The sequence below is a fragment of the Osmia bicornis genome, chromosome 8 (assembly GCF_907164935.1).
Source record: "Osmia bicornis bicornis chromosome 8, iOsmBic2.1, whole genome shotgun sequence".
NCBI classification, from domain to species: Eukaryota; Metazoa; Arthropoda; class Insecta; order Hymenoptera; family Megachilidae; genus Osmia; species Osmia bicornis.
This window is the reverse complement of record NC_060223.1, coordinates 7,802,652-7,816,259: the sequence shown is the minus strand read 5'-3', so window position 1 is coordinate 7,816,259 and position 13,608 is coordinate 7,802,652. Positions and strand designations below refer to the sequence as shown.

At 42.0% G+C, this 13,608-nt stretch overlaps 1 protein-coding gene across 3 annotated transcripts in view; it reads right to left on the bottom strand.

Moving 5' to 3' along the window:
* LOC114878089 (optomotor-blind protein) overlaps window positions 1-13,608 on the bottom strand; it is a 76,097-nt gene that overhangs the window by 54,758 nt on the left and 7,731 nt on the right. For all 3 annotated transcript variants that reach the window (XM_046286753.1, XM_046286751.1, XM_046286752.1), the window contains exon 2: window positions 9,082-9,406. In XM_046286753.1, coding sequence (XP_046142709.1) covers window positions 9,082-9,406 — 325 coding nt within the window. The remainder of the gene's footprint in view (window positions 1-9,081; window positions 9,407-13,608) is intronic.

Below are 13,608 nucleotides of genomic sequence, written 5' to 3'. Positions count from 1 at the left end.
CGAAATGTTCTTTTTCCTTTTACCCAGAAACCAGCTTTCCATCTTCTATGTGTACAGAGTTAATTATTCGAGATAGTTTAGAACGTCTTAGGAATTCGATGAGTCAAGAAACAATCGAGAGAAAATAATTTTTTTTTTAATTTGATTAGGATACACGCTGGAAGTAGAGCGAAATTTTGATGGCGTTATAAAAATGATCCAAAAACAAATAGAAAGTTGAATTTACATCCAATGTTCAACAGTGTGGGAAATTTTCAAAGGCAGTGTGCCATTAGATCCTAATGAAATTCTTAAGTTAAATTGCGAACGATGCTCGTGGTGGAACTGTAATTGGCGGCTATGAATTCCAATTAATTGAGCTACGTAGAGATCTATTTATTCCTCGTTGTATGCGGCAATTAATGCAGGGGATACAAGTTTAGCTTTCGTTACACTTTTGTATCGGTCGAAAGTTAATTTATCGGTCGGCACTGCGGGTCAAATAACGAATTAAATTGCAATCGTGTTGCTTGTAAATTAAATACACCAGTTCCACCGTTTCCCATGAATATGGTTAACCGTTTTTCACATGACCACGCGCGTGTGCCCATACAATTTTCGATCGTTGCGTGAATTACGTAATTCGACACAAAGGCTGAACCCTTAATTTTGTAATAAAAAAATCATTGAAAAATATTTCAAAAGAAGATGAATTTAAAAATGAATTCTCTTTGAAAAAGAACTTTGAAAATTCACTGAAAAGTTTCTATCGTTTCAGTGTTTTAAAATTTCAATATAAACCACTTTCGAGTACAATTTATATTCGTATTCAAGTATCTGCTCAACAAAACCAGCCTCGAAGATTCTAAATAGCAAAGAAAAAAATTCTAGCAACAATCTGACAGAACAGAAAAAGACGGCAAGGCTAGAATCGCGGTTGACGAGAAGGAGGATATCAATTAATTCGCGAGGAAAGGGCGAAAAGACGACGTTTTCAGGGTGAAAGGTAAAAGGGTGTCGCCAAGACGGGTCTCGTTTGGAAGAATAGCCCACAAGAGGAAGAATGTCGCGGGCTGAGGCGAGCGAAATGAATTCTCGCGTCTAGAACCTTCTCCTCACCACCCCCTTTCGCCCGTCACGGTGCCACCTCCACCACCCCCCACGGTTCTTCAGCTCTCGTTTCTTTCTCCCTCGGTTTCCATCTATCTGGTTGCATTTCACATGGAATTCACACGTCTCGCGTGTACACTCGGTGAAAAAGAAAGGGGTAGGCGAGTGTATCCGAGGGGTGTAGGTCGAAAGAGGGCGAAGAAGGCGGCCGTAACAGCTTTCTATTTGCATACTGCCTCTCCCTTTTCATCCGCGAGCTCCCTTTCGACACCGGCGTTATTTGCATTCAGAAATTGGCCGGCAACCACCGTGGCGACCTCCTTCCTTCCTTCCTCGCTCACTCGTCAACTTCTATCAACCCTCTGAACCACCCGAAATTATTCGAAATTCTCATGGATACCTTTCGATTGATACTTCTCGACGTTTTCTGTCATCGATGCTAAGTATCGAATATTATTAAGATATTTAAGATAAGATGTTGAAATAGGGGCGGACGAAGGTATAAAATAAAATAAATTAGAATAAAGTGCAAAGTGTGGTAGAAAATCTCACAATGGGAGCGGCTTCACGATCCGCAGAAAAAAGCGAACCCGTCTAGACGATCTGTCAGCGGGTCTCGAGCGGGCGCAGTCTTGTAACAGTCGTGTTACATATTCGCAGATAGGCCGATAGGCGTAACCAGCTCGAGAGCGGAGTAAAAAAAAAAACCACGAGACCGTCTCGTCCCGGTAAACGGTCGTTATCTATTCACACCACTCGGACACCAATATAAATGGTAAGTGGGATACACACACGGCACACATCGTTACCCGTACACGTGTTTCAGCGTGCACGCGCCCTTACGCGGCGTTCCAACCCTCGTAATTCCTTTTTCGTCTTGGACAAGTTTGGCTCGATTCTGCTTGCGAATTCTTTCGCGATCTTTGTACCGGTATCGTTATTCGTTCGAACGTGCAATGGACCTTTTTATTTCGATTATCGTCCTTTATATCATTTTTGCAAATTCTTATGTCCTTTATGCTTGCAAAATTTTGAATTTGAAATTAATGAAATCTACTTTAATGATACTGCAATTATCTCGATGATCAAAATATTCCACGAGTAAAGGTAAAAAAAACGTCAGTAGTAATTAAAAGTTAAGATCGAAATGATTAATGTACTCTCGATTCCACGATCGACTTTCTCTCGATCACGACTAGGTGGATCGTTCGGAACACATGCTCGATCGACCGATCGATCGCGATGCATCGGCTCGAACTCGACATGTGCTGTTACAGATTATTACGTGCAGCGTGTATTGAGTACACGTGCATGCAACCGACCAGTGCATCCTCTCGATGCACTCCCCTATCGATTCATGCGCTCCACGATGTTTTCTACCACGAGAGCAAAACATTGAGCGTTAACTTATCCAGACGATCGGGAAATTACGTGTGTATCGATGAACGTTTGAAAATTAAAAATCGCAATATGCTACAAATATAAAACTTCTATAAAAACAGACGGTTGGATTAATTTTCCGAGGAATAAGTCAACAACACGTACGAGAATGAAATATAAACTTGTCAAAGCGATAGAATAAAAAGACAATAAATCTTTCTGCAACCCGACAGGTAACTTGAAAATATACCGCTTTCCCTTCTCCAAAGTATTCTACTGACGAATTGCATTCCAGCGATGACATCGCTTCCGTCTATGATTTCTCGTGATCCAAACTTATTTGCATCGTCCCAGCGTCCATCGCATGTCGCGTGTTTCAAGCTTGACCTTAGGCGACGACATTGATCGTATATTATTTGAAAGAACTATCTCACTAGCCTCTGGATGCAACGACATCCTGGCTGAGGCTAATTTATCACGTGCATCAGATGTGCATCATTTATTCGCGTTGCTTCTAGCCTCCGGTTATCGGAAATTTTAGATTTTCTATTCGTTTCAATGAAATTTCCAATCAAACGATCGTTCGAACGATCAAAAAAAGGTTTGAAAAATCGTTAAACCAGGTGCACGCGTTTCACGCCAGAATTTCGCCAAAGGGACCTTTACGCTTAATTGCCAGATAAATGGTGGACGTTCGTTCGCGCTCTTATCGTGGTGGCGTCGCGCGGCGCGTAAGTTACACGCTCGTAAGCCCGCATTACGCATGCTAGATAATGGGACGCTAATTATTTCTAGCCAGTGCCCACCGGTTAATTTATTATACAGTCCTGGAACGTTTCTTTTACGCGCGCGCCGGTCCGCGCCATGTATCATGGATGCGCGACGATCAGACGCTTCTGCGCAGCGCATTCCGCTCGAAACGACCGGTCGCGTTAAGTATTCATAGGTAATTAATAGCCAATGCGAAAGGCATTTCTTATTCCCCTGAAAAATTCTTTTTTTAATCGTTCTGTACTTTTGAAAATTATCTTCCAGTCTCGGCGAATGGGACGGGAGTTTATGAATCATCCTGTACAAGTCACTTCGACTTATATTCTACCGGCCATTTGTCAAGCACCTTGGAATCGGTCTGTACATCTAACCACCTGACAACTCATCCTTCAACGCCTCGAAATTTTGCAGCTTCGTCGGTTCGTGTAAACGCCGGGTAGACCGAGTTCGCGTGCGAACCGACGCGACGAGACGAGACGCGACGCGATGCGACGCGACGCGATGCGCTATCTCGTAATCGCGTGTACAGGCCTTTGTAGCCTTGAGAAACACGCTGCAAAGTGCCGTCGTAGATAAGGACACTCGTGTTCGAGTAAAATGAAAAAGTGGCGGGAATACAACGTCACGGAGCCGGTGGAAGTTTATCGAGCACACCGTGGACGGGGTGCAAGGAGAGAAACAGGTGATAACCAAAGGGAAATAGGTAGATTTTCAGAGACAATTCTTTTTCTTAAGAAGCAATTAATGTTAGAAAATCGTGTACCGTGTAGTGTTACAATAATCACCACGATGCAATTAAAAGTCAACACGTTGTTTTCTAATTATTCCATCGAGTCGTTAGCACGTTTCTGTAACCGACGATCGTATCTAAAGCCTGAATTATGCGTGGGATAAAATGTTCCCAGCGTTTATGTAGGTTTCAATTAAACGCAATTTTATTAAATCCGCCGATCGTAAAGCGTAGGGTTTTTAAATTTCAAGATTCGATGGAAACACGAAATTGCATTGCAATTATTCGGAACAGTTGCACCGATTGCAGTGGTTGCAACGGCTACCGTGCAGCGACGGTATCAGGTTTCAATAAACAGTAAATAATTTAATACGCGTATCCAGTAGCTTATAGTGTTGCAACCGAGTTTTCCGAGGAAAATATATGTTTACAGGTAGTAACGTAATGCGTACAAATCGTATCGTTGCTGGGAATAAAGAAACCGCTCGATTGAATTAACGTCGACCAATGTATCGAACGATATTTTAGTAAAATGCGTGCAACCAATTAGCCGTTTCATACGTTTATCGTATCGAGCAAATTGGAGGAATTTTTCCAGCGTTAAGTAAACGTAAAAAGAGTTTCGCGATTTCGTCATTTTTCGAGGGTGTGACTCATGTTAAATAGAAAAGAAAAGCTAAATAAACAGTGATAAAACGAATAATTTCTTAGTACATTTATAAGTAGTTTTGTGTCACGATTGACCCAGCAGGATAGGCCGCAATACCATACGAAAATTCTTCTTGCCAGCAGGTTATACGGACGGTGCTGGATCCTTGACGCTACTTCATTACACGCTTCAATATAGCTCCTCTTGCTCTATTCTACGCGCGAGAGGGTGGCGCGAATAAAGAAATACTCAGCAACTCGACAGACCTAATTACGAGCCACTAAACCTTTCGAAAGCTCGAGCAATCAATCTCGCGCGCGTCGAAAGCGCCCCTTCTCGCCGTCCACACGTTTCTTTTGTTTATCCAACGATCTACACCGGTACGCGCCAAACCGTTTCCCTCCTCGCGCACCCCTCTCACCACGACCTCTGTGTTTTCCCAACGATTCGCGAACGCATCTCATTTCCGTAGTGGCGAGGATGCCCGAAAACAAAACTCACCCCCTTCGAGAGTCACGCGATCGAATACAATCGAGTGTTTTTCGCGTTGATAAATCAGGAAAATAAGAAAATACTTGGAGGAAAATTTTTCTTTAAAATAATAACAAACTCACCCCTGTGGACGCCGGGCGTTCACGTGACAGCGGGCACCTAGAGGCGCCCAAGCCTCGACACCACGTGGGAATCGCGACGGAGGGAGGGATGCGTGTAGCAGCAGAGAAATCCGGTGAAAAACGAAAGGATGCTTTGTGCCTCGGCTCGGCTCGGCTCTGCTCGGCTCTTCTCGTGGTTCTCGCTGAGGGTGTTATTCAAAGGCACCCACCCCTTCTTTTTTCCCGTCAGCGCCGAAGGAAACGTCGATATACGACCGCCTGGCGATACTCTCCTCTCTCTGACACTTCCACCACAATCGCAGAGCGCATTTTCAGGCGCGTTCAGGCCACTACGGCTAATTACCAACCCCGACCGGGAAGACGGGACGAGCGCGACCCTGAAGAGAAAGCGTTCCCTTCGCGGCCGACAGAGACACTGAGAGCTCTCGCACATGCGCTCGCCACGCGGACGAAGACGGATAGATGCATGGTGGTGGGGGAGAGAGAAAGAGAGGGACGAATAGTGGGGAGGAAAAAGGGGATAACAGAGAGCGATTGCGGGCTGACGCCACAGGTAAAGGGGTGCTGCAGGGTGAAGGGTGAACATATGTACTGGTATGACCGTTCGAGGGTGAAGAGTAGCGTAAGGGAGAAACGCGGGATTTTTTGACCGCTGGTAAACACTTTCGGAGGTGAAATTCTTCGAAGACTAGCAAAAAATTATATGACACTTCACTCGGTTACGTTTCTAATTATCTTATCCGTATACGCGTCGAGTAAATGAACAAGGTTAATTAGAAATCCAAATGAAAAATGGCGAAGGGAGACAAGGTTAAAGAAGGCAGCGATACAAGACGCGACGAGGCGCAAGATCGGAGCCGGACACGCGATTCCAGGTGTACGATCTCGTTTCAGATAGAATTATTACGCCGACTTCGCCGACGATTAGATTATCCCAATGTCGGTGGAGGAGGTATTCTGTTAGCCTCCCTCGATGCGAAACTTAAATCTCATCGATCTCGGGTACATGCTCGCGATACGAACGCGAACGCGTGACTGCCTTTGACTCTCTTCGATCCGCTCGACACGTAAATAATCGCCTGGATGTCGATGTTGTTGCTCGGTAAATTCCGACGAAACGTTTCCTACTTGAAGCGTTATAACCTACGACTTTGGAAAGTAAACACTCTATCGGTAGACCATCGATTGGTGAAATATTACAATTTTTCTTAACTAATGCAAATAAGATAAAAATTTCTGAATCATCCTGTATACAGTTAAACGCTCCCACCCAGGTGAACACAAATTAACACCGCGAGCGATACGATATTCGAATGGCAAAGTCCAAGGACGATTTTGCAATTCGAAGAAACGTAATGCGACCGTTCGAAGAGACATCCACTTCTATCTTTTCCCTTTTCCAGCCGCTCGTTTGCCGCCAAGGTGGACGCGACAAGTAACGTTCGTCAACGATAACGGTGACAAGCAATATTAACGATAAGTAGAGGTTCAACCGTCAAAACGGACATGCATATTTCATCGGACGCGATAGCTAACTGCAACTCTAATCCCCACACGGAATAGGACATCGGCTTTTTTTTTTTTTTTTTTTCTTACGTAACAGTGAAATTAGTATGCTAAACCACGACAGATAATAGATGATAATTTGAAGGGTGAACTAGACACCTGTCCGCGGACGTGCAAGTAGAGAATGAAAACATCTTCATTAACCGTACAAGGACCAATCGGGTTAAAGCGAGCCGTGTTAAAAGTCAATGAGGAAAGAGGAAGGTGGCTCGGATGAAAAGGAAGAAATCTTCAACAACGGAAAGAACGTGGTCAGAGTGTTCCCCTCGACGCGATTACGTAAGATTCTCGTCGGTTCGAGTGGTCGTGGCTGCCTTACGGTTTGTTGGCTCGTGCCTCTTTATTTGATTTAAAAATCAGAGAAATTAAGGCTCGTAAAACTGGCCGAGCGCTAAACGTACGAAGCGCAAACAGTATGACGCGGATCGCGTTAAATTGTCGGAAAAAGTTCAATTTAATTGATTCACTTGAGCGACCGTTTTATTTATTTTTTCACTTCCACGTTCGAATCGTTTCGAATTTGACCGAAGGAAGTGAGTTTCACATATAGCTAGCCTATCGCGAACGAGCTAAACGGATGATAATCGCGGAGGGCCGACTCCGCTCTAAATCAATCTCCGTCGCTAAATAATAAGCATCGAGTTAAGTCCGTCCGAGGAGGGGTCGCTCGAGAAGACGACGGGGACGATCACGGATAATTACACGCGCGGAAATTGCGGCTGGCCCAATCTACGTCCGGTGGTCTACGTCTCAATACACCTCTCTGCTGCTACTCTCCCATACCCCTCTACCTCTTGTTTCATCCTGTTCCTGACCTGTACCAGTGGCCGGCCACAGCACTCGCCACGCACTCTCCAGAACGCAAGAGGCCAGCCTCGATGCATACAGGATGTTCCAAAAAAAGTATACAACAATCGTGAGAATACAGAGCACCCAACGCTCGAGTGACGAAAAGTTACCCTATCTGTCTCTGAAATTGATTTCCGGGCAATCTTACAATTTGGACTGAAATTCTTTAGAAGTAGAGAAAATTCGTTCGTCGATAGAGCAATTTAGAGATAGAAAATTGAATGATTTGAAACAGCCTGTATATCGAGCAGGATTGGAATAATGCCGGGGGTGGTGGGCCCCGTAGCAGGGGCCCTAACCATAGGGTTAGCTTAACGATGTTTGTTTTATACATTGGCAGCCTGTTCCCGAACCTGTAATCTTTCTAAACGAGATATTACCCGGGCCTCTCGCGAAACCCACCTCTCGCTCGTAAGGGCCCGTGGCTGTGCGGGCCCGGGGACAAGGATTCCGCGCTCGTGTGTCGAACAGGGGCCCGAAATTGGCCCACCGTGGCCACAAATTGCTGACCGTTCAACGGTTACACGGTACGTGCTCGTAGTTCTGATGGGACTTAAGACCCCGTGACAAACTGATCAAGATAATGCCCTCTCCAAAAGAAATGTAAAACTTGGAAAATCGAATGAAATGAATTAAACCTAAGAAACTTTTATTCTTGATATTTGGAAGTTCTCCAAAAGTTTAACCAATTTCCAAGTAGTCTTGTATTATTAAAATCCGAAAGAAAAGGTTAGCGTAAGGTACGACTAAATCTGGACGAGTGTATAGTCTAGCAGCTGGAACGACGATCCAGATACACACGCGTGTACACGTCTTTTTCACGCTCACCTGTGTGCGTCACATATGAAATATGTAACGATGCATGCTCACCCCTTTATTCGATGTACTTTCCTCGGCTATTATAGTTTCCCGAAGTGTATACGCGTTCCAGCGTTTCATCGCGTTCACAACTCTGTTTCGACTATTCTTCCTACGGTAACTACCCTTTACGTCGCCCTTTTGCTCTGTGCTTTTTTTTTCCCCCTTTAGCTAGAAGCTACCCGAGAAGTTTGCCGTGTTTACGGATTAAGAGGATTCGCGATCGTTGAGCTTTCAGCGAGCATAGAGGGTATGAATGTTTAAACGTATTGAAAAATGTTGTAAAACAATAAACGATCTTTCTTTCTAACTTTCCACCGAACGTTTCCACGTTACGTTTATTCCGTAGACGTTCGTGAATAATTTTCTCTCTACCGTCGCCTACCGAAATTCGTTCCTCTGCCGCGAATTCGCGAAGGTGGGGCCAATTCACGCGATTTTCTGCGGTTTCTCGCGGCCACTTCTCGTGTTTCACATGGTAGAAACAGATTTTTCTCACGACTCTTAACTTACGGGTTTCGCTTTCTCGTTGAAAATATTTCAAATGTGTTTAATCAAGATAAATTAACACTTACCGGCCGCTTTTCGTGATCACCATCTCCGTGCCGAGCTTGTGAAACTTTTCCCATAGTTCCTTGCCTTCGAGGGTTACCTTCGGATCGTCCACCACCCCGTCCTCCTCCGGATGATGAGGAGGTACGAGGGGATGATGCGGGCCCGCGAGAGGATGATGAGGTGCCAGGGGATGCGGTGACGCGTGCAGCATCCCCGGGGGTAACGGGGGCCTAAGTGGCCTCATCGCGGGCCCGCCAGGACCACCTTGATGATGGTGGTGTAACGCTGCCGCTGCGGCCGCCAGGACGGCTGCTTCTTCAGGTGTGTGCGGACCAAGGCCTAAACCTGAGGAAGTAAGTCACAATTTTTCATTTCTTTTCTTAAAGTTATTATCTACTTGTAAAGTAATGAAAAAAAGAGAAATCAGGGTCCACCTGAGACCCAAAATATTTAAGCTCATAGAAATATAACAACTATGCAAAAGACAGTTTATTACAAATACAAAAAGCTACCGTGTTTCAGAGTGATTTATTTTATCGCGAACCGCATACTGAATACCAAAATTATAAATGTTATCTTTACTGTTCGTGATAAATCGACAATATGTACATCGGTCGGTAATGCTCGTTTACAATTCAGCAGCTCTTTAACTAAAATATTATTAACGTTTCATTTTGAACGCATTAATATTGCAATAAGTATCGCTTTTCACGTGAACCTAAATTGATACGTCGTTAATTATTAATTTCATAATTTTAATTATATCGAAAGATGACAAATATTTTGGTACCTTCGTTAAATATTTTCCGTAAGATTGATATTAGGATGGGTGATAAAGTTACTGATAAATCTAGGATCTGAAGATCGATACCAGCACGATAGAATCGATCATCGTACGAGGACAATTGATTGGAGCATAGATTGCTCTATTGACCCGCGAACGACGAATGCGTCAGCTCTATTTTTGGATTCGAACCAAGAATAGTGACGGCATTCGCGAGTGGTTCGCGATTTTCGAAGGAGAAGAGCAGTCTACCTTCAACAAAGTTTCAAACTTCTTGGAGAAGTTCGACACGAGGGGGATGGGGGAGGGGAAAAGTAACCAGAAGTTTCTTAGGGGTTGCGAACTGTCGGTCGATCGACCCTTGCGAACTTTAAGCGGCTGTCCTTCAATCGTTATCCCTTAATCTCGTTGATCCTTCAAATTCGCGATTCTATTTTAAAACAATTATTCACCAAATTTAATATTATTGATGAATTTCTGAATAACAAGTAATATTTTATTAATAACTTGTGAAATATCTTAAAAGGATTTTGAAATAAATTTTAAAATTATTTTTAAAAAATTTCCACTATCTGTCGAGTAGTTTTTTAATAAATAATCTGTAATGTGTATTTTAAATAAACTTTGAATAAATTTTGACTACATTTTGTATGAAATTTCAAATAGAGTACATATCTACAAACACAACAATTAGTAATAGTAATCTTGTTATCCTTCGATGCTTGCACAACCAGGATAATATATTCTCGAATAGATATTTTATTCATTACCATTAAATATAAATTTCACGTGTGATCACCTAAGAATCTCGTAAATTGGTCGGCCTTCTTTCAAGTAAATTGAGAATCAATAACAAGCTACGATTAAGATAGCGAGAGAGGATGAGATCAACTTTAAAATTCTAATCAGCTTGGGATGCTTTTTCGATTTTTCGATTATCATGAAATTTATCGATACCTCCTTTACCTCTGTCGTTTACCATGGCAACATCGTTACTTCAATTAACGAAATTAGCGTTTAATTTTCTAGCCGTAAAAAAATCACCTTGAGTTTGTTCTACAAACGATACAAAATAAAAATAAATAAATCTCAGCTCGAAAACGTAGAGATGGAAAGGAAAAAGTGAGGTACAACTATCTTCGTTCTTTCTATCACTTTCGAACGCTCGTGTCTGCATACTTAATTAACAAATTCTCGACCAGCTCGAGCCAACTATAGATTACTTTTTCATGCAAGCAATTTCGTTATTTACAACTGTGTTTCCTCCACTCTCGACCAATCACCGACTACCTGTTGCACCGAAAAAAAAACAACAGACACCACTTTTCTATTTTTCGTTCGCAAAAATTCAACTTCACCTTCGAGTGCGTACAACTTTCTGTATTAAAAATTATCCACCTTTCTCTGTTCCTTATTTTGAGAAAGAAAATCTACTTTCACCCATCGTAATACAGCTACATAGGGTATTTTTTTATTTTTTGCGAGCCTCCCGAGTACAAATCGCGATTTTCAACAAACAAGTGGTAACACGTTGAAATTATCATTCGTTACGATGCAAATCGCGATTACAGATTTATGATTAATGACACCGTTAATAGTTAACGGCACGGACACGGCTCCTGGTATTTTCTTTCCGTTTCAATCAATTACCGGGCGTAACCCGGGAAAAATGCGAAACCTGTTGGCAACGCTAATGACTTCATGATTGTTATCACATAAAGTCCGCGCGAGCCGATCGTTAAATCGATGCCGTTTATCTGTTTCGTATTTATTTCCACTGTATCTAGCGTTCACCGAACGTTTCGCCACGATTCCTTGCCCTTTTTCATAAACAATGAGCCTCGATTTTTAAATATTCCACTTTTCCTTTCTGTCTGAGATAAGTCTTTCTGTAATAATTTATTGTATTTCAATTTCTATGAAAAACACGAGAAATTTATCGAACGAAATTAATCAGAACAAATTGATAAATTCGTTCTTCCCTGTGCTTTTCCCGAATGGGTGGAAAATGAAATTCGTTTCATTCATCGAGAACAAAATAATGCAACTTGTTGCGAATCGACTTCTTTTATTTTCAGAGATACAATTATCAACAATTCAAAATATTATTGAGGCTCGAAATAATTCCACGGGTTTTTAAACGACCCGTCCCGATTTTAGGAACAGAAGAAAACACCGCGACCGTAAGTGATTATTGCCGTTCGCGTTTTATCATTCCCGCCGCTTAGCTACACGTGTTAATGACGATGATTCACGGAGTGACTCAGTTTCAATTTCTAAATCGCTGTTCAACTCGATCCTTGAATCGATTAGCAAGTATTTTCGATACGAACGCGTTCGAGAAATCAAACAAGATCCTCGAAACGAGTCGTACAGGTGTTCGAAAGCAATTTGGAAGATCGTTCGAATCCATTATAGTATTTTGGAACTTTCAATAATTACCTGTGTTTATCAAAACAATTTCGTTTCATTTGCATCGATGCATTTGAAAATATTGTTTCAGCGAATTTTAAATTCAATATTACCGAAATATTATACTTCGATAAATATTTGCCTTCTTCGAAATAAATATTTACTGCAATTAAGTATTTTTAACGCTTTGATAATTGCACTTTTATTTATCAACTTTCTTTTATTTCCGAAGAAAAAATTATCTACTAACAAGGCGTAATTAATACGGTGTCTAGGTGTTAAGATTAATTATTTACTATTACTGATATGAAATTTTGTCTGGATTGATTTTCCCGCCAATTTGATCGATTAGATTCAAATAAACCGCGCAATTAGTAAGACAGAACTCGAATCGAGCGTGTGTCGAATGGAAAGGCAGCAGCGATTTTCCGGGTGAATCGTGGAGAACAGGGAAAATCGAGCGGTCAGGCTCAGATAAATGATCGCTCCGTTTTTCACTCGGACAAATTTCACCTGGAAACCCGGACTACAATACCGGCAGCCATTAATTGCGCCGCTTTCTATCGGTCGTTCGTTTTTATTTCTCATTGGTCATGGAATACGGGGTGCCTCCAACCTATACACGATTTCCAACCTCAACCGAACACGGTTTCTCCGTAGAAAATTCCACGTACGTGTAAAGTGAAAATATTTTGCTAAGCTAAACTCCATTTTCTATGAAAATTAACCTTAACGACGCTCGTTGGCACATTCAAATAACCTTCAACTAATTCAATCATGATAATTTACATTAATTTATACAAATATCAATCGTAGAATGTGTTTAATGATTACGATCGCATTAGTTTCTTAAAGAAAGCGTTGTTTTATAACAAATTACGACAATTGTCTGTTTCGAAGTATTCGAAGCAACAAAATGCAACAGAAAAGTTGTAGAATGCTTACCGTTGACAGGAAACGATAATTCACCAACCACATGCTCGAAACACGTTGTCTAAGTCGAGAAACTAACACTAATCAACGAAGAAACAATAAACTACGCGATAAACTACATTATTTTAATCAGAATACCGAACAATTTCGCAGCTCGTACGTGCACGTTGCGTCAAAACCCGCGGAAAGTGGGGAAGGTGGCGCTGCTGTCGCGTGATTGGCTAACCATTATGGCGGCACTATTCAAACCCGAATCTAATCGCGTTGTTACAAGACAGAAATTAAAATGTAAAAATAAGAAAAATTAAAGATGTTAACTTGCCTCCTATTATTTGTTATATATACTTATATATATCTAAGATTTCTTAATAGTCTTAAGAGCCCCTCTGTTAAATTTATTTTAAATATTTTTTGTATC